At 37.4% G+C, this 22875-nt stretch overlaps 1 protein-coding gene across 4 annotated transcripts in view; it reads left to right on the top strand.

The window, feature by feature from the left end:
* GABRA3 (gamma-aminobutyric acid type A receptor subunit alpha3) overlaps positions 1–22875 on the top strand; it is a 289983-nt gene that overhangs the window by 82435 nt on the left and 184673 nt on the right. For 3 of the 4 annotated variants that reach the window (XM_005594853.5, XM_005594854.5, XM_074029263.1), the window contains exon 2: positions 11303–11468. The exons of the other annotated variant lie outside the window; for it this stretch is intronic. In XM_005594853.5, coding sequence (XP_005594910.1) covers positions 11329–11468 — 140 coding nt within the window. In that variant the 5' untranslated portion in view covers positions 11303–11328. The remainder of the gene's footprint in view (positions 1–11302; positions 11469–22875) is intronic. 4 annotated transcript variants of the gene reach the window in all.

Below are 22875 nucleotides of genomic sequence, written 5' to 3'. Positions count from 1 at the left end.
TGATCTTTGACAAACTTGACAAAAACAAGAAATGGGGAAAGGATTTCCTATTTAATAAATAGTGCTGGGAGAACTGGCTAGCCATATGCAGAAAATTGAAACTGGACCCCTTCCTTACACCTTATACAAAAATTAACTCAGGATGGATTAAAGACTTAAATGTAAAACCAAAAACTATAAAATGAAGAAAATTCTAGAAGAAAATCTAGGTAATACCATTCAGGATATAGGCACAGGCAAACATTTCATGACAAAAACATCAAAAGCAATTGCAATAAAAGCAAAAATTGGGCCGAGCGTGGTGGTTCACGCCTGTAATCCCAACACTTTGGGAGACCAAGATGGGCGGATCATGAGGTCAAGAGATCGAGACCATCCTGGCTAACACAGTGAAACCTATCTCTACTAAAAATACAAAAAATTAGCCAGGCGTGGTGGCACGTGCCTGTAGTCCCAGCTACTCAGGAGGCTGAGGCAGGAGAACGCGTGAACCTGGGAGGCAGAGCTTGCAGTGAGTGGAGATCACACCACTGCACTCCAGCCTGGGTGACAGAGCAAGACTCCATCTCAAAAAAAAAAAAAAAATTGACAAATGATATCTAATTAAACTAAAGAGCTTCTCCACAACAAAAGAAACTATCATCAGAGTGAACAGACAACCTACAGAATGGGAGAAAATGTTTGCAATCTATCCATCTGACAAAGGTTTACTATATAGAGTCTACAAGGAATCTAAATAAATTTACAAGCAAAAAACCCCATTAAAAAGTGGGCAAAGGACATGAACAGACACTTCTCACAATACATTCATGTGGCCAACAAACACATGAAAAAATGCTCAACATAACTGATCACTAGAGAAATGCAAATGTCCATCAATGATAGACTGGATTAAGAAAATGTGGCACATATATACCACGGAATATTATGCAGCCATAAAAAAGGATGAGTTCATGTCCTTTGTAGTGACATGGATGAAGCTGGAAACCAACATTCTGAGCAAACTATCCCAAGGACAGAAAACCAAATACCGCATGTTCTCACTCATAGGTGAGAGTCAAACAATGAGAACACTTGGACACACAGCAGGGAACATCACATACTGGAGTCTGTTGTGGGGTGGGGGATGGGGGAGGGATAGCATTAGGAGAAGTACCTAATGTAAATGACAAGTTGATGGGTGCAGCAGACCAACACGACACATGTTTACATATGTAACAAATCTGCATGTTTTGCACATGTACCCTAGAACTTAAAGCATACTACTAATAAGAAAAGAGAAATGCAAATAAAAACTACTTTGAGATACCATCTTATGCCAGTCAGAATGGCGATTACTAAAAAGTCAAGAAACAATAGATGCTGGCGAAGTTGCAGAGGAAAAGGAATACTTTTACACTGCTGATGGGAATGTAATTAGTTCAACCATTGTGGAAGACAGTGTGGCAATTCCTCAAAGATCTAGAAGCAGAAATACCATTTGATCCAGCAATCCCACTTCTGGGTATATACCTAAAGGAATATAAATCACTTTATTATAAAGATACATGCACGTGTATGTTCATTGCACACATTGGGAGGAACAACATACACTGAGGCCTGTCCACAGTGGGTAGGGGGAAGAAGAGCATCAAGAAGAATACCTAATGAATTCTGGGCTTAATACTTAGGTGATGGGCTGATCTGTGCAGCAAACTATCATGGCACATGTTTACCTATGTAACACACCTGCACATCCTGCACATGTACCCTGGAATTAAAAAGTTGAAGAAAAAAATAGTATACAAAAAAGCCACAAAAAGATAAAAGTATGAACTGAGCATAGTTTCCAAATCAATGTGGGGAGGCTACAAGGAGGCAGATATAAGATTGAAAGGCAGAGAGTGATACAGATAGGAGGCATGAACCTCAAGTAAGAAGGACTGTGGTGCACTTGCATAGACAAGGCATGATTTCAATGTGGCATTGAAAAAATGAGATACTTCTCATCTTGTCTCTCAGTTGCATAATATATGGGAGTATGCACATGCCACACTTCAGAGGAAAGTTAATGAAGTAGTGTCTTCAATATAAAGCCCAATTTATTTAAGGCAAAGAGAACGGAAGAGTTTTCCTTTCGGCAACAAAAGCCAAAATTGACAAATGGGATCTAATTAAACTAAAGAGCTTCTGCACAGCAAAAGAAACTACCATCAGAGTGAGCAGGCAACCTACAGAATGGGAGAAAAGTTTTGCAATCTACTCATCTGACAAAGGGCTAATATCCAGAACCTATAAAGAACTCAAATCAAATTTACAAGAAAAAAAAAAACAACCCCATCAAAAAGTGGGCAAAGGATATGAACAGACGCTTCTCAAAAGAAGACATTCATACAGCCAACAGACACATAACAAAATGCTCATCATCACTCGCCATCAAAGAAATGCAAATCAAAACCACAATGAGATACCATCTCACACCAGTTAGAATGGCAATCATTAAAAAGTCAGGAAACAACAGGTGCTGGAGAGGATGTGGAGAATAGGAACACTTTTACGCTGTTGGTGGGACTGTAAACTAGTTCAACCATTGTGGAAAACAGTGTGACGATTCCTCAAGGATCTAGAACTAGAAATACCATTTGACTCAGCCATCCCATTACTGGGTATATACCCAAAGGATTATAAGTCATGCTGCTCTAAAGACACATGCACACGTATGTATATTGCGGCACTATTCACAATAGCAAAGACTTGGAATCAACCCAAATGTCCATCAGTGACAGACTGGATTAAGAAAATGTGGCACATATACACCATGGAATACTATGCAGCCATCAAAAAGGATGAGTTCATATCCTTTGTAGGGACATGGATGCAGCTGGAAACCATCATTCTCAGCAAACTGTCACAAGAACAGAAAACAAAATACCGCATGTTCTCACTCATAGGTGGGAATTGAACAATGAGATCACTTGGACACAGGATGGGGAACATCACACACCGGGTCCTATTGTGGGGAGGGAGGAGGGGGGAGGGATAGCATTAGGAGATATACCTAATGTAAATGACGAGTTAATAGGTGCAGCACACCAACATGGCACATGTATACATATGTAACAAACCTGAACGTTGTGCACATGTACCCTAGAACTTAAAGTATAATAATAAAAAGAAGTTGAGAGCATAGGAGAACTTGTTTTCCATAAAATGAAGGATTGAAAGGGCATGGGGGAAAGGTTTTAGAAAAGAAGGATAGTCTTGACATTATATCTCTGAGAAGAAAAGGATGCCCAGAGTTGTGTGATCATTAACTCATGAAAAAATTCACTCTTTTTTTTTCCTACAAATATTTTATTGAGTAACAGTCATGTGCTAGACTCTACTCTATGGCCCAGAGTTAGAGTTAATTTCCTGAACTAATGAAGCTTATATCCAGTGGGAGAAATGGAAATAAATAAGTACATAATGTAATTTTGGGTAGTCATAGATCCCGTAAGAAAATGGAATTGGATAAGAAGGCAGAGAGATATATGAGAAAAGCATTTATGATGAGGAAAGAGCAAGTACGAAGTCCCTTAAGGCTGGGTGTTTTCAAGGAATATTAGGAAAACAAGTGTGAATTGGTATGAGTAGGGGAGACTGAAAGTAGAAAGAGGTGAGGTTTCAGAGGTAGCCAGTGGTCAAATAAAGTAGATTCTTATAGGTCACGGCAAGTACTTAGGATTCTGAAAATATCCACTGGGAAAGTTTGAGAAGAGAGTGAATCTGACTTATATATATTTTTTTCTAAAAAACCCTCATTCTGACTACTGTCCAGAGAATGGACTATGAGGGGGCAAGAGTTACAGCAGAGAGAGAGAAGTTAGCCATTCATTGCAGTCATGGGGGTGGTTTTGAACATCTAGGGGGCAATGAAAGTAGTGAGAAGTGATCAGAGTCTGGATCTGTTCCAAAATCAACAAGATAAGCTGATAGTTTGAATATAGGGCATGGAAGAGAGAAATCAAAGTATGGATGTGGATTGGATAGGGATGGCTTTGATATGTAAGAGAAGAGTCCTTGGTCCCATGTTCTTCTTTTTCTTCATTGATTCACTTTTTGGCTGTTTTGTTCACTGCTGTATTCCTAGAACTTAGAATGGTGCCTGGTACATAGATGATACTCCATAAATTTTGAATGAATTAATACTAAGGGTGGATTCAGTGGAGTGATAGATGAAATTACTTGATTAATATAGATAGTATAAGGGAATGATTGCTGAGGAAGTTGAGATAAAGATAATTATTGAAATGGGTTACCATAAAAGGCAGGCAGAAAAATTGAGAAAGGGTTGGAGGAATATCAGGTCAAGGGATAATTTTTTTTCAAAATGATCGATGATATTGCATTACTTTTATGCTGCAAGGAATGAGCCAGTACAGAATGACAAACTGACAAGTGTGGGAGAGATGAGACAATAACTAAATAATTTTGACCAGGAGACAGGAAATGGGACCCAGGGCACATGTAGGGGTGCTCACATTAGATAGGAGCAGACACTGCTGGTAACAGGGAAAAGGTTAAAGTATATGGCTGACATTCTGGTAGGTTGGTATAGTTGATATTAGGAAGAAGAGAGTGTCATCTTTTGATTGCTTGGTAAGATAAGAAGCAAAGCTGTTTGAAGAGATTCTGGGAAAAGAGTTATTTCTTCTCCTAGAGAGAAAAGAAAGTAAAATATTAGTTATCTCTGAGAGTGGGAGAGTGAGTTGGTTTGGCAAGTGCAAAAGGATCGTGGGACATTGAAGTATGTTGAAGAAAAATTAAAGAGAGGCCAGTCAGGCATTATGCAGATTTTTCCGGATATATTAAGGTGCTTATTCGTAGATGGAGAGTTGGATTTGACCAAGGTTTATGTTTTTCCAGGCAGGCACAATAGAGTATGAGAGAAACAAGTGTATTCAGGGTGTATACCAGAGAATGATTATACTGATTTTAATTATGGACTATGTATGTTATCCAAGCAGGGTAAGAAAGTAAATGAGAACATGAAGATGATGATGAGCAATTCAAAGATTGTAAGATCAATAGATTAGAAATCCATGGAGTGGGGTGGAGTGGGTGGATGTGGGTAGAAGAATTGACAGTATGAAGGCACTAGATGAAAAATGTTGGAAATATGTGGTCAGAGAGTGATTAGAGATCATGAATTTGTAATGACAAGTCTTAGGATATGGCCATGGAAGGGACAACTAGTTTAGGGTAGAACTGAGGCTCATTGGAGGAAAAGAGGTCAAATAATGGACCTGTAGTTTACAATGACCAAAGTTTACTATATGTCAAGCTTAAGGCTAATGCTATATATGAATTAGATTATTTAATTCTTATAGCAAGAATGGATTAATTAATCCATTATTTGGATTAGAATTTTGAGTCAAATAACCTGCCCGATTTCAAATTTCTATGTGGTATATCCAGAATTGAAACTAAGATGTTTTTGTCTCCAAAACCTTTATGAATGACAGTACTTTGAGGCTAGGTGGAATTAGATGAGCTTAAATGAAACTCTGCTGACAAGTTGTGACAAACAAATGGCAGAGTTGGCTTTGTAGTCTCTGGGTAGCAACACATGGAATGACTTTGTTCAGGTAAAGTTCTGGCAGACATCCTCATGTCATCCAAACAGGGACATCTGTAAGCATAATGTCAGTATCTGGTGGTTTCTAGGTACTGAAATAAAGAAGTTTTAGGAAATTCCAATAGAATTATTGGTTATATTGGTACCTTGTACATAGCGGATGCTCAAATGTGATAAAATGAATTTGTCTTTGGACCAGACTTATCAGAAGACTTATACCATTAGCAGGTGTTTAACTAGGCATTTTACATATGTTATCTTATATAATATTTAAAACCTTTACAAGATGAATATTATCCCCATTTTTTATGGAAGAAGTAGCTCATTAAAGCATAACACAACTAGTATTTGGTAGTGGCCAGTAACCTCTCAGTCTTGCAGGTTCCAAAGCCCATCCTACACCTTATCCTTCTTAACCAATTTTCCTCATTTAGGAATGTGACCTAGTTACAATACCATTCATTTATTCACTATTACGTACTGATTATTTGTCAGATATTCTTCTATGCATTGGGCATACATCTTTGAATTAAAAAAAAAAACAAAATCCTCGTCCCCATTGAACTTTTCTATGTGAGAAACAAGCAATTTTTCTTCCTTTTACACACAAAGGAAGAAAAATAGGACAGACAACTGCATAGGATCTATGAGGAATGTGTGGAAGGCTTGAGATTTTAGATAGGGTGGCCAGGGAAGCCCTCAATGAAAAGATGATATTTTAATAATGCTATGAAGGAAGTGAGGGAACAAATTATGTGAAAATTGGATGGAAGAACATCCCAGGTAGAGGCAATAGCAGGTGCAAAGGCCCTGGTGCAGGAGCATACCTGACATATTTCATGAGCAGCGAAGGAGGCCACAGTGGCTGAAGTGGAGTGTGTGAGACAGGAGGGTAGTGGGGGATGAAACTAGCCAGCTATTTGGAGATCAGATCATGTAGGACCTTGTACATCATATATTTATTTATTTATTAATTGACAGATAAAATTGCATGGATTTACCATGTACAACATGATGTTTCAAGGTATATACACATTGTGGAATGACAAAATCCAGCTAATTAGCATATGCATTCTCTCTTGTAGTTATAATTTTTATGGTGACACATACAAATGATCAATAGGTATATGATAAAATTCTCAATATCACTAATCTTAAAGGAAATGTAAATCACCTCACACCTGTTAGATTGGGCATTATCAAAAAGACCAATCATGTTAGAGAGGATGTGGAGAAAAGGGACCTTCACACACTGTTGGTGGGAATGCAAATTAGCACAGCCATTATGGAAAACAATATGGAGTTCTCTCAAAAAAAAAAATTAAAAATAGGGCCAGGCGCAGTGGCTCATGCCTGTAATCCCAGCACTTTGGGAGGTCAAGATGGGCAGATCATGAAGTCAGGAGATCGAGACCATCCTGGCTAACATGGTGAGACCCCGTCTCTACTAAAAATTCAAAAAATTAGCTGGGCGTGGTGGCGGGCACCTGTAGTCCCAGCTACTTGGAAGGCTGAGGCAGGAGAATGGCGTGAACCCGGGAGGTGGAGCTTGCAGTGAGCCAAGATCACACCACTGCACTCCAGCCTGGGCGACAGAGCGAGACTCTGTCTTAAAATAAATAAATAAAAATAGAGTTATATGATTCAGCAATCTCACTACTGGTTATATATCCAAAGGATATTAAATTAGTATGTTGAAGAGATATATGCACTTCCATGTTAATGCAGCATTATTCACAATAACCAAGATATGAAATCAACCTAAATGTCTGTTAATGCATTAATGGATAAAGAAAATGTGGTAGGTATACACAATGGAGTATTATTCAGCCTTCAAAAAGAGTGAAATATTGTCATTTGTGACAACATGGATGAACCTAGAGTATATTATGTTAAGTGAAATAAGGCATACAGAGAAAGACAGATACCTCATGATGCCACTTATATGTGGAGTAATCTAAAAAAGTGATTTCATAGAAACAGAGAGTAGAATGGTTGTTACCAGGGGCTGGAAGTCGTGGGCTGGTGTGGGTAGATGTTGACTCAAGGATACAAAATTTCAGTTATATAGGAGGAATAAGTTCAAGAGATTTCTTGTACAACATGGTGACTAGAGTTAATAATATAATGTATTCTCAAAAAATGCTAAGAGAGTGAGGCTTTTGAAATGGGAAGAAATGGGAGGATTTTGAGCAGAGGGAAGAAATTATCTGCCTTAAACACTTTAAAAGTTCCCTCTGCCCACTGTGTAGGGTACAGACTCTAGGGGAGCAAGGACAGAGGCAGCAAAACCAGTTAAGAAGCTTTTACAATGATCTTGACAAGAGATGACAAACTAGAGTGGTAGCAACAGAGGTAATGATCAGTGGCTTTATTTTGGATATATTTCCTTTTGAATGGAATGCCAATGAGACTTGTTAATAGATCAGATGTGTGTATGAACATTAAAGAGGAGTCAAGAATGACATTAGAGTTTCAATCAGAGCAATTGGACGTGCGGAGTCACTATTACTTGAGATGGGAAATACTGCACAGGACCAGGTCTATATATGTGTGTGGGGGTGGATATCTGAACTTCAGATTTGAAAATGTTATGTTTAAGATGCCTCTCAGACATTTAGGTACAGAGCTTTGTGAGAGATATCTTGAACCTAACCTGGGTTTAAGTTTTACTTATGAGTTACAATATGAGTTTAAGATATGTGTTATCTCCTGGAACCCATATCTAGATACAAAAATAGATTTGAGGTAATATCTAGAATGAAGATATTAATTTGCAAGTCATCAACTTATAAATGATATTTTCGTCTATTTGTTTGTTCCTTGTACCTTCCTTTAGCTCTTGAGTAGGGTGAATTTGTCGGTAATCATTTGCTAATTTGACCATGCAAGTACACGTTATAATGGCCTGAGCACGTGTCATGATTATGTGTTCATGTATCACGGATAATCTCCTCTAACACCATGATTATCTGAATTTGCACAAGAGTTGTCTCCTCCTGTTTCACAGCCAATCTGCTCCTACCAAAGGCATCTGCATTTGTGCCATGGTTGGCTGTAAACTCACAGGGCTTTTTTTTTTTATGTGCTGTACTTATATAAGCATACACTATGGTTGTCTACTTTTGCAACATAGCCTGGCTTCTTGATTAAAACCAGCATTAGGTTTTACTTTCTGCTCGTATGTCATGGTTGTCTGAATATTTGTATGATGTTCCTTCACTGTAATTTTCATTTTATTCACCGTGGATATGTGCATTATATTTGTGTGTTCGTACATTACAAATAGCTATTTATTCACTATTGTCATCATTACCCCAAGGATATCAATTCTTCACTATGTTCACTTGCAACTATATCTTACCTTTCTGCTACAGTGGAAATTTTTTGACCATGTCGGCCTACTCATGGACCATGACCTTTTCTGTTCCTGCACCATGGTAGTCTACTTCCATAGCACTGTAGTCTGCTCCTAAACTATGTCACTAAATTCCTGTAGTATGGTTTCTATGATACATATATTCTGTGTGCATTTATCATGGTTAAGAATTGATGTACCAAATGCTTCTTCACATGTATCATGTTTGTCTATGCATATACTGTATTTGCCTCCAGCTACATGGATGTGTGATCATTTTTGAAGGCTCTTTGTTTCACTGTCACAGACATGTTATTTAGTTATGATTTCATGTAATGCTGTTGTCTTTTTTATGTATCATAGTATATATCTTAGTTTTCTCTTTCCAAATCGTGGGAATTTAATTGCCATCTATTCTTAGTGTGATAGTTAGCTGCTTACCCACCATGATAATTTGAACATAACCCATAGTGATATAGTAGAATAGCATAGCTGAACACACACTGTGGATCTCTTTGTTTACACAGCATGGCCATCTTCTCCTACACCCAGGATTGTTATTCATGGACTCATGTTTTCTAAGCATGCATCATGGCTATGTCTTATGTTCCATGGATTATTTCTACAATTTGAACTTCATATCCTAGCCCAAGTGTCTCTGTTCCTGTAGAGTAGTTGTCAATTCATGTATCATGATTATCTGAGCATTAATTCTTGTCATATGATTATACATTAAGGTCTGCTAAAGCACTGTGGATGTTTGAGCATATATCATGGTTACTGCCCTTACCATGGAAGTTACTTGTGCTCGGAGTTGTCTGATCATGCACCATCTTTTCTTACTCATATACTATGGTTTTTGGAACAGTACCATTCCTGTATACTCCTATAAAATGTCCATCAACTCTTTTATTGTTCATGAACCATGGATGTCACAGCTCATATATTAGGTTGACCTAAGAAATTGCTTTCTTTGGTAAAACCAAAATTTTGAAATATTGGCAATTTCATATGGTGCAATCTAATACTATGATTATCTCTATCTCTAATGTTGACACTTCATCATGTCATAAGTCTATCTTCTCCATTGTTGTAGTTTTTCATATGCCTATACCAGATTCATGAAAACAGCTTAATATAGATCCAGTGGCTGCTTTTTTGAGGCATGTGGGATGAATTTAAAAGGACTTTTGTTCTTAATCTCTCACCAACCAGAATAGCTCCTTAATGTGCATCTGTTTTACATATTGGTCTCTTTTATAAACTTTCTTGAAAAAAAAAACAGTTATATATCTCTCCATTTTCTCTGAAAATTAATCCACTGATATGACTGAAAAAGGGTATGTTGTTGGGTCAGAGTTAGGTCTCCTTCAAGTTCTCAGTATCTCGTATTCAAAGAAGCCACACAAATTAGAGGTAGCAAGTAACCATCACTTTATTCGCTACTTTCTTAACCCCGTGCCTTGGGTAGATCTCCACTGATCCAGAGTTCATAAAACAGCCTTCCTTATAGGGAATTCCAAATTACTAATTCTATCACCAGTATAATTTGCTGACCTCTTAGATATTTCAGTGTCAGGAAGTAGGCTTGGATCTCTCTTTATGTTGTGGCCCCCATCGAAAGGAACAAGTTTGCTTTCAAATATCTCTTTATGGGGAAATACTGCATTTTTATTCAAGAGCCATGATGTCTCATTATTCAGTATTTTCTCAACCTAATTTAGAGGAAACAGTCTATCCACTTCGGGCCATTTAATCTTTTGGAAAATTGTTTAACTCTATGAAGATGGGAATCAATCCCAAAAATGCTATAAATGACTCCAGGTCTTAATATACTAGGATACTAGGATTCTCTACAATATTACACAGTTAACCAAGGCAAAGGACTTTGTAACACTAAAGATCAAACAGGGGATTGGAGGGAAATAAAATGAAGACGTGAGAGAATATTTTTAAGATCTTGGATTGTAAGAGGTAACCCAAGCTGAGGGAAGTTCTGTGATTCACCTGATCACATGGGGTGAAGCCAAGGAAAGAGATGTTGCAGTAACCTCAGACTCCTGATTACTGACTTAGGGCTCTTTGCACTACTCCATGCATCCTTTCTTGGATGGGCTCTGGTATATTTAGCAGAAAGTTATATTGGGAGTGATTTTGGTGGCATTGACAAGCTGGGAAAAGGGGACTATTGAATTAAGCACTGAGTAACTAGACACTAGAGAAGTTAAATGACTCTAATGGAGTTTAATAACATCTCTTTCTCTCTTTTTTTACCTCTTTCTCCTCTCGCCCTTTGTTTTCTACTCCCTACCTCTTATCCCTTATCTAAACTGTGACTCTCACAGGTCTCTCCAAGTTTGTGCCTAAGAAGATGATAATCACACAAATGAGTCACTATTACATGACCAGCCTTGGGATTCTTTTCCTGATTAATATTCTCCCTGGAACCACTGGTCAAGGGGAATCAAGACGACAAGAACCTGGGGACTTTGTGAAGCAGGACATTGGCGGGTAAGAACCCCTAACTCTTAGGATGAAAGAAGACAATGATAAATGTTTGCCTCAGACCAAAACTTCTGGATTTTCCCCTGGTTGAACCCAAGTACTCTGGTCTCTGATACTTATACATTACATTATATTTAGAAAAAAGGTCATAGGCTCAGACTCTCAAAGTAGAAAGAGATCTCAAAGTTTTTTCTTCTTTTTTAAATTTATTTATTTATTATTATTATTATACTTTAAGTTCTAGGGTACATGTGCATAACGTGCAGGTTTGTTACATATGTATACTTGTGCCATGTTGCTGTGCTGCACCCATCAACTCGTCAGCACCCATCAACTCGTCATTTACATCAGGTATAACTCCCAATGCAATCCCTCCCCCCTCCCCCGCCCCATGATAGGCCCCAGTGTGTGATGTTCCCCTTCCCGAGTCCAAGTGATCTCATTGTTCAGTTCCCACCTATGAGTGAGAACATGCGGTGTTTGGTTTTGTGTTCTTGTGATAGTTTGCTGAGAATGATGGTTTCCAGCTGCACCATGTCCCTACAAAGAACACAAACTCATCCTTTTTTATGGCTGCATAGTATTCCATGGTGTATATGTGCCACATTTTCTTAATCCAATCTGTCACTGATGGACATTTGGGTTGATTCCAAGTCTTTGCTATTGTGAATAGTGCCACAATAAACATACGTGTGCATGTGTCTTTATAGCAGCATGATTTATAATCCTTTGGGTATATACCCAGTAATGGGATGGCTGGGTCATATGGTACATCTAGTTCTAGATCCTTGAGGAATCGCCATACTGTTTTCCATAATGGTTGAACTAGTTTACAATCCCACCAACAGTGTAAAAGTGTTCCTATTTCTCCACATCCTCTCCAGCACCTGTTGTTTCCTGACTTTTTCATGATCGCCATTCTAACTGGTGTGAGATGGTATCTCATTGTGGTTTTGATTTGCATTTCTCTGATGGCCAGTGATGATGAGCATTTTTTCATGTGTCTATTGGCTGTATGAATGTCTTCTTTTGAGAAATGTCTGTTCATATCCTTTGCCCACTTTTTGATGGGGTTAAAACCCTAGAGGAAAACCTAGGTAGTACCATTCAGGGCATAGGCATGGGCAAAGACTTCATGTCTAAAACACCAAAAGCAGTGGCAACAAAAGCCAAAATTGACAAATGGGATCTCATTAAACTAAAGAGCTTCTGCACAGCAAAAGAAACTACCATCAGAGTGAACAGGCAACCTACAGAATGGGAGAAAATTTTTGCAATCTACTCATCTGACAAAGGGCTAATATCCAGAACCTACAAAGAACTCAAACAAATTTACAAGGAAAAAACAAAGTTTTTTCTTCTTAGACAATACCCTGGCCCAGGCTTGAATCACCTCTGTAATATCTTAAAAATAGTTCTTTTACTCTCAATTTTATCTCTCCTCTCTTAGATCTTCAACATTTTCCTTTTTATTGGCTGTGGCTCATTAGCATTTAAACATGATAATGTTTAAGAATAACTCAACTTAAATTTAAAAATCTTTTCTCCAGATACTGCCTTAATTATTTACTCCCATTCATAGCCATATTTCTTGAAGGAGTGGTATCCTTCATTGCATCTATTTACCTCTCACACATTCATTCACTTGCTGCCATCTGGCTTCCAGCCCAATGACTCTAAGGCAACTTCTGCAGCCAAGATGGCCAATGTTGGTTCTGTTGCTGAAACGAACACTTGTCTGTTCTTACGTTCCAATATTGTTGACTTCTCCATCCTTAACTTCATTTTATTGTGAAATAAAAATACACATAGAAACATGCATAAAATATAAACATATAGTTTAATAATAATTCTCTTTGGCTTCAGAGACACTACAATTCTCTGGAATTTTGATTGGGTTCTCTAGAAACAGGGTATGAAACAAGGATTCTTGAGCAAATGATTTATTGAGAGGTCAGTTTCAACAGAAACCTGTAAGGAAGTAAGGGATGGAAGATAGGGAAAGAGAAGAAGTGAAACAAAGGTGCAGCCTCAATTTGACCTCATGAGGAGAAATGGGGCATAAATGGCACTAAAATATTTGTCCTACCTTGAGGCAAGGGACCCAGGCTTGTGTACTCTCACCTCAATTAGTCTTTACCTATGGATCCCCTGGAGAAAGGCATAGTCTTCCAGACATTTTAGGGTACGCGACTCCCTTCCACAGATAGTAATTTTCCAAAGTGGCTGCAGGATAATTTCACTGGCCCAGTAAAAGGGATCCGAGAATAGTATTATACCAATAGTAAATACTACATCTGATTTTCTTTATACTTTTACGACTATGCTTTCTGCAATATTTTCCACAATACTACACAGGAACATCAAAGACCTTTGTGATATAAAGATCTTTTTTAGTCTTCTTTTGTTCACCCCTCAGGTGTTTGTGTTTTTCCTTGTTTTGTTCTAGGCACACTTCTTATCCTACAGATCCCCTGAGTGATTTTATCCATTTCTATGATGTAATTACCTTATATATGTAAATGCCAATGACTCCCATCTCAATCTTCATTCCAGACTTCTCTTGAATGTCAGACTTCTATATCCAACTGTCTACTGAACATGCCCACTTGGCTATTCCACACACTTCTTAAACTAAGCATGCCCATTGTATTTAATTATCTTCATCTCCCTCCCCCACCCTAAAGAACAAACATAACAAAACAAACAACAAACAGACAAAAATATTCCTCTTCCATTTTTTTTTCCTGTTTTAGTCAGTGGTACCACTATGTACCCAGTTGTTCAAGCCAGAAACTTGGAATCATTTTTGCCGGTTTTCTACCCTTTACTCTCCAGATCGACTCAATCACCAAGATTTGTCATTTCTACCTCCCATATCTCTTGGATTCATCTACTTTTTTCCAACTTTTCTGCTAGCATCCTAGTTTAGTCTGATGTTGTCTCCCACTTGGACCACTGCACGAACCTTGTCTTACTTCCTAAAATCTTGTTTCCATCCAAACTAACCTCCACCCTGTAACTATTTTTTCCTATAATGCATGTTTGGCCATACCTACCCTATTTAGAGCCCTTTCATGGTTTTCTGTTGTCCCTATAATAAGGTACAAACTCCTTAACATGATTTTATAAAACCCATTAGGACCCAGCTTCTGCCCACCTTGCTAGCCTTATTTCTTAGTCTTTCTGCCACCAAACTCTGTTATTCAGCAATGTTGAACTCCTTTTAGACTTTAAAATCCCTTCTCATCCAAGGAATATCATTACTAGAAATGACTTCTTAGTCCTGCAATATTTCAATATTACACAAGGTATTTTATTCCTTGGTAGTGACTTTTTTCTTTTTGATTTTACATTTGGCTATTGTCCTATATTCTTGGAAGCATGCATCTTGAAGTAGGAAGTATTCCTAATTATTTTTGCAGGGTTGATTATCTTAATGTACTCTGAGTCTTTTCATCTTATATCAGCATTTTTACAGTAATCTCTGTGGCTGAGGCTGCAGAACTGGGCTTGTATGTCCTTAGAATCTTGGTATATAAGACTCTTTTTGTTCTTTCTTCCAAAATGGAAAATAAAACCAGTTCTGTTTTGTTAACTCCTCATGTATTTCACTTCACTGGGACATGGCAGATTCTAAATAAGATGAAGGTTCTAAATAAATGAACCTTACCACTTCAAGTGTTAAAGCCTTTTACATTTTAACTCTGATAATACAGTGTTCTAAAAATATATTGCATATTTTCTTATAATCCTAAACAAGGATTTTTTAAACAGAATAGTCCCATTTCTTTGTGACTTTTGGTCATCATAAAGAAAATTCATGGTTGCATGCCATGGCACATGTCTATAGTCACAGCTACCTGGGCGGCTGATACAGAAGGATCTCTTGAGCCCAGGAGTTCAAGGCCAGCCATGGCCACACAGTGCGACTTTATCTCTAAAACAAACAAACAGAAACAAACAAAAAACTCTCAAGCACATGTTCATTATATTCATTTGAATCTTTTATTCTTTCTTTCTTTTTTTTTTTTTTTTGGAGATGGAGTCTCACTCTGTTACCCAGGCTGGAGTGCAATGGCATGATCTCGGCTCACTGCAACTTCTGCGTCCTGAGTGCAAGCAGCTGGGATTACAGGCATGTGCCACCACGCCCGGCTGATATTTATATTTTTAGTAGAGATGAGGTTTCACCATGTTGGTCAGTCTGATCTCGAACTCCTGACCTTGTGATCTGCCCACCTCGGCCTTCCAAAGTCCGGGGATTACAGGTGTGAGCCACTGCGCCTGGCCAGTATTAGTTCTTACGTCCCGTCTCCTGTTTACAATGGTTTGTTGGCATCCTGTTGTTGCTTAGAAAACCAGATAGCCTAGGTTTTCAGTAATTATGTCAAGGAGGAGGCCAAGAAATCCTACCTGAAAAAGCAGAGTGAAGTGCTTGATTTTAATAAAGAGGCAATACAATCATTGCATGTTTTCTTTCTTTCTTTCTTTTTTTCTTTCTTTTTTTCTTTCTTTCTTTCTTTCTTTCTTTCTTTCTTTCTTTCTTTCTTTCTTTCTTTCTTTCTTTCTTTCTTTCTTTCTTTCTTTCTTTCTTTCTTTCTTTCCTTCCTTCCTTCCTTCCTTCCTTCCTTCCTTCTCTCTCTCTCTCTTTCTTTTCTTTCTTTCTTTTTTTTTTCTTTTCTTTCTTTCTTTCTTTCTTTCTTTCTTTCTTTTTTTTTTTCTTTTTTTTTTTTTTCTTTTTTTTTTTTCTTTTTTTTTTTTTCTTTTTTTTTTTTTCTTTTTTTTTTTTTCTTTTTTTTTTTCTTTCTTTTTTTTTTCTTTTTCTTTCTTTTTTCTTTCTTTTTTTTCTTTCTTTGTTTCTTTCTTTGTTTCTTTCTCAGGGTCTTACTCTGCTACCCAGGCTGGAATGCAGTGACATGATCATAGCTCATTGTAACTTCAAACTTTCAAACTCCCGGGCTCACATGATCACATAATCCTCCTGCCTGGGCCTCCTGAGTAGCTGGGACTACAGGTATAAGCCACCACACACGGCTAATTTTTAACATTATTTTGTAGAGATAGGGTCTCACTGTCTTGCCCAGGCTGATCTCAAACTCCTGACCTCAAAAGATCTTCCCACATTGTCCTCCCAAGGTATTGGTATTACAGGTGTGGGCCACCACACCTGATCTCTGTTTCTTGAATTAGAAACACTTTTTTTCTTTACTTTCCTCCAAGCCCAGTGCAATTAATACTTTTGAGGCACGAGACTACTAAAATCATGGCTCAAATATTAGGGTTGTTTTCTCCCGAATGTCTTTTGAGTAAATAATGAAATTAAGGTAGAAATAAAGAAATTTCTTGAAAGTGATGAGAACAAAGATACAAATACCAGAATCTCCGGGACATGGCTAAAGAGTGCTAAGAGGGAAGTTTATAGCACTAAATGCCCAAGTCAAAAAGTTACACAGATCTCAAATTAACAACCTAATGTCACACCTAGAGGAACTGGAGAACCAAGAGGAAACCAACCCCAAAGCTAGCAAAAGACAAGAAATAACAAAAATCAGAGCTGAACTGAAGGAAATTGAGATGCACAAAAACATACAAAAGATTAAGTCCAGGGGTGTGTTCTTTGAAAGAACGAATAAGATGGATAGACCACTAGTTATTCTAATAAAGAGAAAAAGAAAAGATCCAAATAAACACAATCAGAAATAACAAAGAGGATGTTACTACTGACCCCAGAGAAATACAGAAAACCCTCAGAGACTACTATGAACATCTCTATGTGCACAAACTAGAAAACCTAGAAGAAATGGATAAATTCCTGGAAACATGCAACTTCCTAAGACTGAACCAGGAAGAAATTGAATCCCTGAACAGACCAATAACAAGTTCCAAAATTGAATCAGTAACAAAAAGCATACCAATCAGAAAAAGTCTAGGAACAAATGAATTCACAAATTCTACCAGATGTATAAAGAAGAACTGGTACCATTCCTACTGCAACTATTCCAAATAATTGAGGAGGAAGAACTCCTCCTTAACTCATTCTATGAGACCAGCATCATCCTGACACCAAAACCTGGTAGAGACACAACAAAAAAGAAAACTTTTGGCTAATATCCTTGAGGAACATAGATGCAAAAATCCTCAATAAAATGTAGCAAACCAAATCCAGTAGCATACCAAAAATTGAATCCACCATGATCAAGTAGACTTTATGCCTGGGATGCAAGGTTCGTTCAACATATGCAAATCAATAAATGTGATTCACCACATAAGTAGAACTAAAAACAAAAACACACATAATTATCTCAGTAGATGCATAAAAGGCTTTTGATAAAAATCAACATTATTTCATTAAAACAAAGGACTACAGGTATAAACCACCACCCAAACCAGGCATTGAAGGAACATACTTCAAAATAATAAGGACATCTATGAAAAAACCCACAGCCAACAGCATACTGAATGGGCAAAACCTGGAAGCATTCCTCTTGAAAGGCAGAACAAGACATGGATGCCCTCTCTCACTACTCCTATTCAACATGGTACTGAAGTCCTAGCCAGAGCAATCAGGCAAGAGAAAGATATAAAAGGCATACCAATTAAAAGATAGGGAGTCTAACTATCTCTGTTTGCAGACAATATGATTATATACCCAGAAAAGTCTCTGCCTAAAAGCTCCTTGATCTGATTTTAAAACTTCGGCAAAGTTTCAGGATGCAAAATTAATGTACAAAAATCAGTAGCATCATACACCAACAACATCCAAGCTGAGAGCCAAATCAAAAACACAATCCCATTCATGATAGCCATAAAAGAATAAAATACCTGTGAATACAGGTAACCAGGGTGGTGAAAGAGCTCTACAATAAGCATTACAACACACTGCTCAAAGAAATCAGAGATGACATAAACAAATGAAAAAAATTCCATGAGCATGGATAGGAATAATCAATATTGTTAAAATGGCCATACTTCCAAAAGCAATTTATAGATTCAATGCTATTCCTATCAAACTACCAATGGCATTCTTTATAGAACTAGAAAAAAACTATTTTAAAATGTATATGGAACCCCAAAAGAGCCCAAATAGCCGAGGTAATCCTAAGCAAAAAGAACAAAGCTAGAGACATCACACTACCTGACTTCAAACTATACTATGGGGCGACAGTAAACAAAACAGCATGGTACTGGTACAAAAATAGACACATAGACCAAGGGAACAGAATAGAGAGCCCAGAAATAATGCGACAGACCTACAAACATCTGATCTTTCACAACGTTGACAAAAGCAAGCAATGGGGAAAGAAATCCCTATTCAATAAATGGTGCTGGGAAGGTGGATTAAAGACTTACATGTCAAACCTAAAACTACAAAAACCCTGGAAGACAATCTAGAAAATATCATTCTAGACATAGGACCTGGCAAAAATTTCATGATGAAGACATGAAAAGCAATCTCAGGAAACCCAAAAATTGACAAATGGAACCTAATAAAATGAAAGAACTTCTGCACAGCAAAAGAAACTATCAAGGGAGTAGATAGACAATCTACAGAATGGAAGAAAATATTTGTTAAGGTATGCATCCAACAAAGGTCTAATATCCAGCATCTATAAGGAACTTAAACAAATTCACAAGCAAAGAACAACCCAATTAAAAAATAGGCAACAGACATGAACAGACACTCCTCAAAAGAAGACATTTTTTGCGGCAAACAAGCATACGAAAAAATGCTGAACATCACTGATCATTAGAGAAATGCAAATCAAAACCACAATGAGATACCATCTCATATCAATCTGAATGGCTATTTTTAAAAAGTCAAATTATAACAGCTGCTGGTGAGGTTGCAGAGAACAGAAGAGAGAGCTCAGAAATAATGCTGCACACCTACAACTATCTCATACACTGCTGGTGGGAATGTAAATCAGTTCAGCCATTGTGGAAAGCAGTTTGGTGATTTCTCAAAGAATTTAAAATGGAATTACTATTTGACCCAGGAATCCCATTATTGGATATATATCCAAAGGAATATAACCCATTCTATCATAAAGACACATGAATGCATATGTTCATTGCAGCACTCTTCATAATAGCAAAGACATGGAACCAATCTAAATGCTCAATAAAGTGTATTAGATAAAAGAAATGTGGTACATATACACCATAGAATACTACACAGTCATAAAAAAAGAATGAGATCATGTCATTTGCAGCAACATGGATGCAGCTGGAGGCTATTATCCTGAGCAAACTAACACAGGAACAATAAACTAAATACTATGTGTTCTCACTTATAAGTGGGAGCTGAACATTGAGTATACATGGACATAAAGAAGGGAACAATAAACACCAGGGCCTACTTGAGGGTAGAGTGTGGAAGGAGGGTGAGTATAAGAAAATTACCTGTTGGGTACTATGCTTATTACCTGGGTGACGAAATATCTGTACACCAAACCCTCATGACATACAATTTACCTACATAACAAACCTGCACATGTACTCCCGAAGCTAAAATAAAGCTGAAAAGAAAAAAATTATCACAAAATTAGACTTGGCTAATCATAAAAAACACAAATATTAGGGTTGTCAATCTGTTTGTATTTGCCATAAATAAAGGATCCAATATAATTTTAAAATATAGACTTTGTGCTGACAGTTGTGATACTTAAGAGCTGCTGCTTCTTTTTGATTGTTTGTTTCCATACTTTCTTAATTATGTTTTTGTGTATTGAAAAAAATCCATTACTGCATTATTTTATCCAACCTGAGTAATTTATTCAATTAAACCACCTACATTGGCTGCCACAGCCATTTTAACAATCAACAGTGGTTTATCGACCACTACTTTGTATACCTTATGTGCTAGATATAATAGTTCTCAACATTCAGTATTTGTAAGCAAGAAAGCAGGCTCCACATTTGAAGATTATGATTTGGTAGCTCTGGGAATAGTGCCTAAAATGCCCCAGATGATTCTGGTGTAAGGAATCTTTGGGGACACAGTTCCTGTTTTTAAGAAACTAACAGTATAGTTTGGGATATGGGATTCTGGAACTTTAGAATAGCACCTATGAAAAAAACCTGTAGAGAGCATATAATCTGATTTTTTAAATTTGTACATGAAGAAACTGAGGCTCAGAAAGGAAAATTGACTTTCTTACAATGAGTTAATAATATACCCAGGTCTAGAACACCAGTTTCTGATTCCCAGTCCTGCATTTTTGATAAAAAGCTACAGAGAGTAATTTCAACTTCATATAATAAATGAATTTCCTATACTCCTGGTTCCTAGTCAAGTATTTTGACCGTTAGCAAATGGAATTATGTATGTGAACAATGTCAAGTTGAACCATTTTGAAACTGACATTTTTCTAGGTCAGAATGATCTAATATCAGCAATTTTCATAATGGGTCAACAAGTAAGTGCCTAAGCAGCAAATGCCAGGTCTGACTGCAATTTGTTGAATTTGTCAGGATCCCAGAGAATACAGATGGGACATTTCAATTATTTTAGGAGGATATATTTGCAGAGACTAATCATGAAGTTATGATCTAAGTGGAGGAAAACCACAAGGAATAGAGTGAGAACCTAAGGTGAACAGCACACATATCATGTAAATCAAGCTTTCTTAAGAGGTGCATAGATTTTTGGTGGCGGAAACAGCCAGCCTGAGAAGATTTCACAGGGAGATAGCCAGGGAATTACATGCCCAGTCTTTTCGTCTTCCTCTGATCTTCAGCCAAGGTGGCCAAACTCCAGTTGAAGCAAGAGGCTGATGGCACCTCTAATGTAGTGCATAAAAATTAGCCTTCTAGAAAGGAGAACAGAGTGGAGAATAGTGAAAAGGCAAACGAAATATGCTGCACACAAGGCCGCGTATTTCCACACTACTAATAGAGTAGGGACCATGATTTGGGAGGAATATGACACTATATTAACACGTTTTCTGCATCAACATTATATGGTGGTGGGCCATGGTGACAGCTGATGCAGTGAACTGAAGAGGAGATGACTGGGGAGTTGCTTGTCTCCTTGTCATATCTACAGCCTGACTTGGTTCTACTATCTAAAGGTATCAGTGCTTGTTAGCATCAGTATTCATCTTGAAAATGATTTTCTCAGTTCTCTTAATCTCAGAATAAACTGTCACCTGTGGCAACACATGTACTTACTTTTACTTGGAATATAAGTGTGAAAAGTCCAAACCCTTCCATTTACATGTAATTTCTATTAAAGAATCAATGCATCAATACTCTTAGCATTTGATCATTAAATCTTAAAATTTCAGAACCAGACTTGGGACCTGAGAGGCTGTCAGTTCCTCGGCTCCTATCCTGGGAAAGAATCTCTCTTGCTTTATGGTTGATGATTCACCTACCAGTATGAATCTCTGCAGTGATAAGCTGCATTATTACCACAGGGCATAGCTCCAGGGGTTAGAAAGTGCTTCCCATATTGAGCTGAAGTCCACCTTCTTCAAACACCTTCTAGTTATAGGGCCCTGTAACATTTGCAACATTTGCTTCTTTTTCCACATAGCAGCTTTCAGATATACTCCATGCTTTCTTCTCTGCAGGCTCACTCTCATTCCTTTCAACTATTCTCTTGGCATAATGTGGTTTTCCAGACATGCTTCAAACTGGACACTTTCCCTAGTTATCTAATTTAGCTATTTTTTTGAAATTCGATTCCTTAACCTTACTTATTCCATTATGTTCATTTAAACTTTACATGCATAGGGTTCTATGTACCAAGCTCTATTCTAAGCTATTAATATATGTTGATTCATATAATCCTTACAACAGACATGAGAGCTAAGTTATGTTATTATTCATTTGCAGATAAAATGTGGAGACAGAGAGAGGTCAGGTAACTTGCAAAGCTCACACAGCTAGAAAATAGAAGAGTTAGGATTGTATATTTAGAAAACCCCATTGTCTCAGCCCAAAATCTCCTTAAGCTGATAAGCAACTTCAGCAAAGTCTCAGGATACAAAGTCATTGTGCAAAAATCATTAGTATTTTTATACACCAATAACAGACAAAGAGAGCCAAATCATGAGTGAACCCCCATTCACAATTGCTTCAAAGAGAATAAAATACATAGGAATCCAACTTACAAGGGATGTAAAGGACCTCTTCAAGGAGAACTACAAACCACTGCTCAATGAAATAAAAGAGGACACAAACAAATGGAAGAACATTCCACACTCATGGTTAGGAAGAATCAATATTGTGAAAATGGCCATACTGCCCAAGGTAATTTATAGATTCAATGCCATCCCCATTAAGCTACCAATAACTTTCTTCACAGAAATGGAAAAAACTACTTTAATGTTCATATGGAACCAAAAAAGAGCCCGCATTGCCAAGACAGTCCTAAGCAAAAACAACAAAGCTGGAGGCATCA

Source organism: Macaca fascicularis, chromosome X, assembly GCF_037993035.2.
Source record: "Macaca fascicularis isolate 582-1 chromosome X, T2T-MFA8v1.1".
Classification (NCBI taxonomy): Eukaryota; Metazoa; Chordata; class Mammalia; order Primates; family Cercopithecidae; genus Macaca; species Macaca fascicularis.
This window is presented reverse-complemented; position numbering and strand designations above follow the sequence as displayed.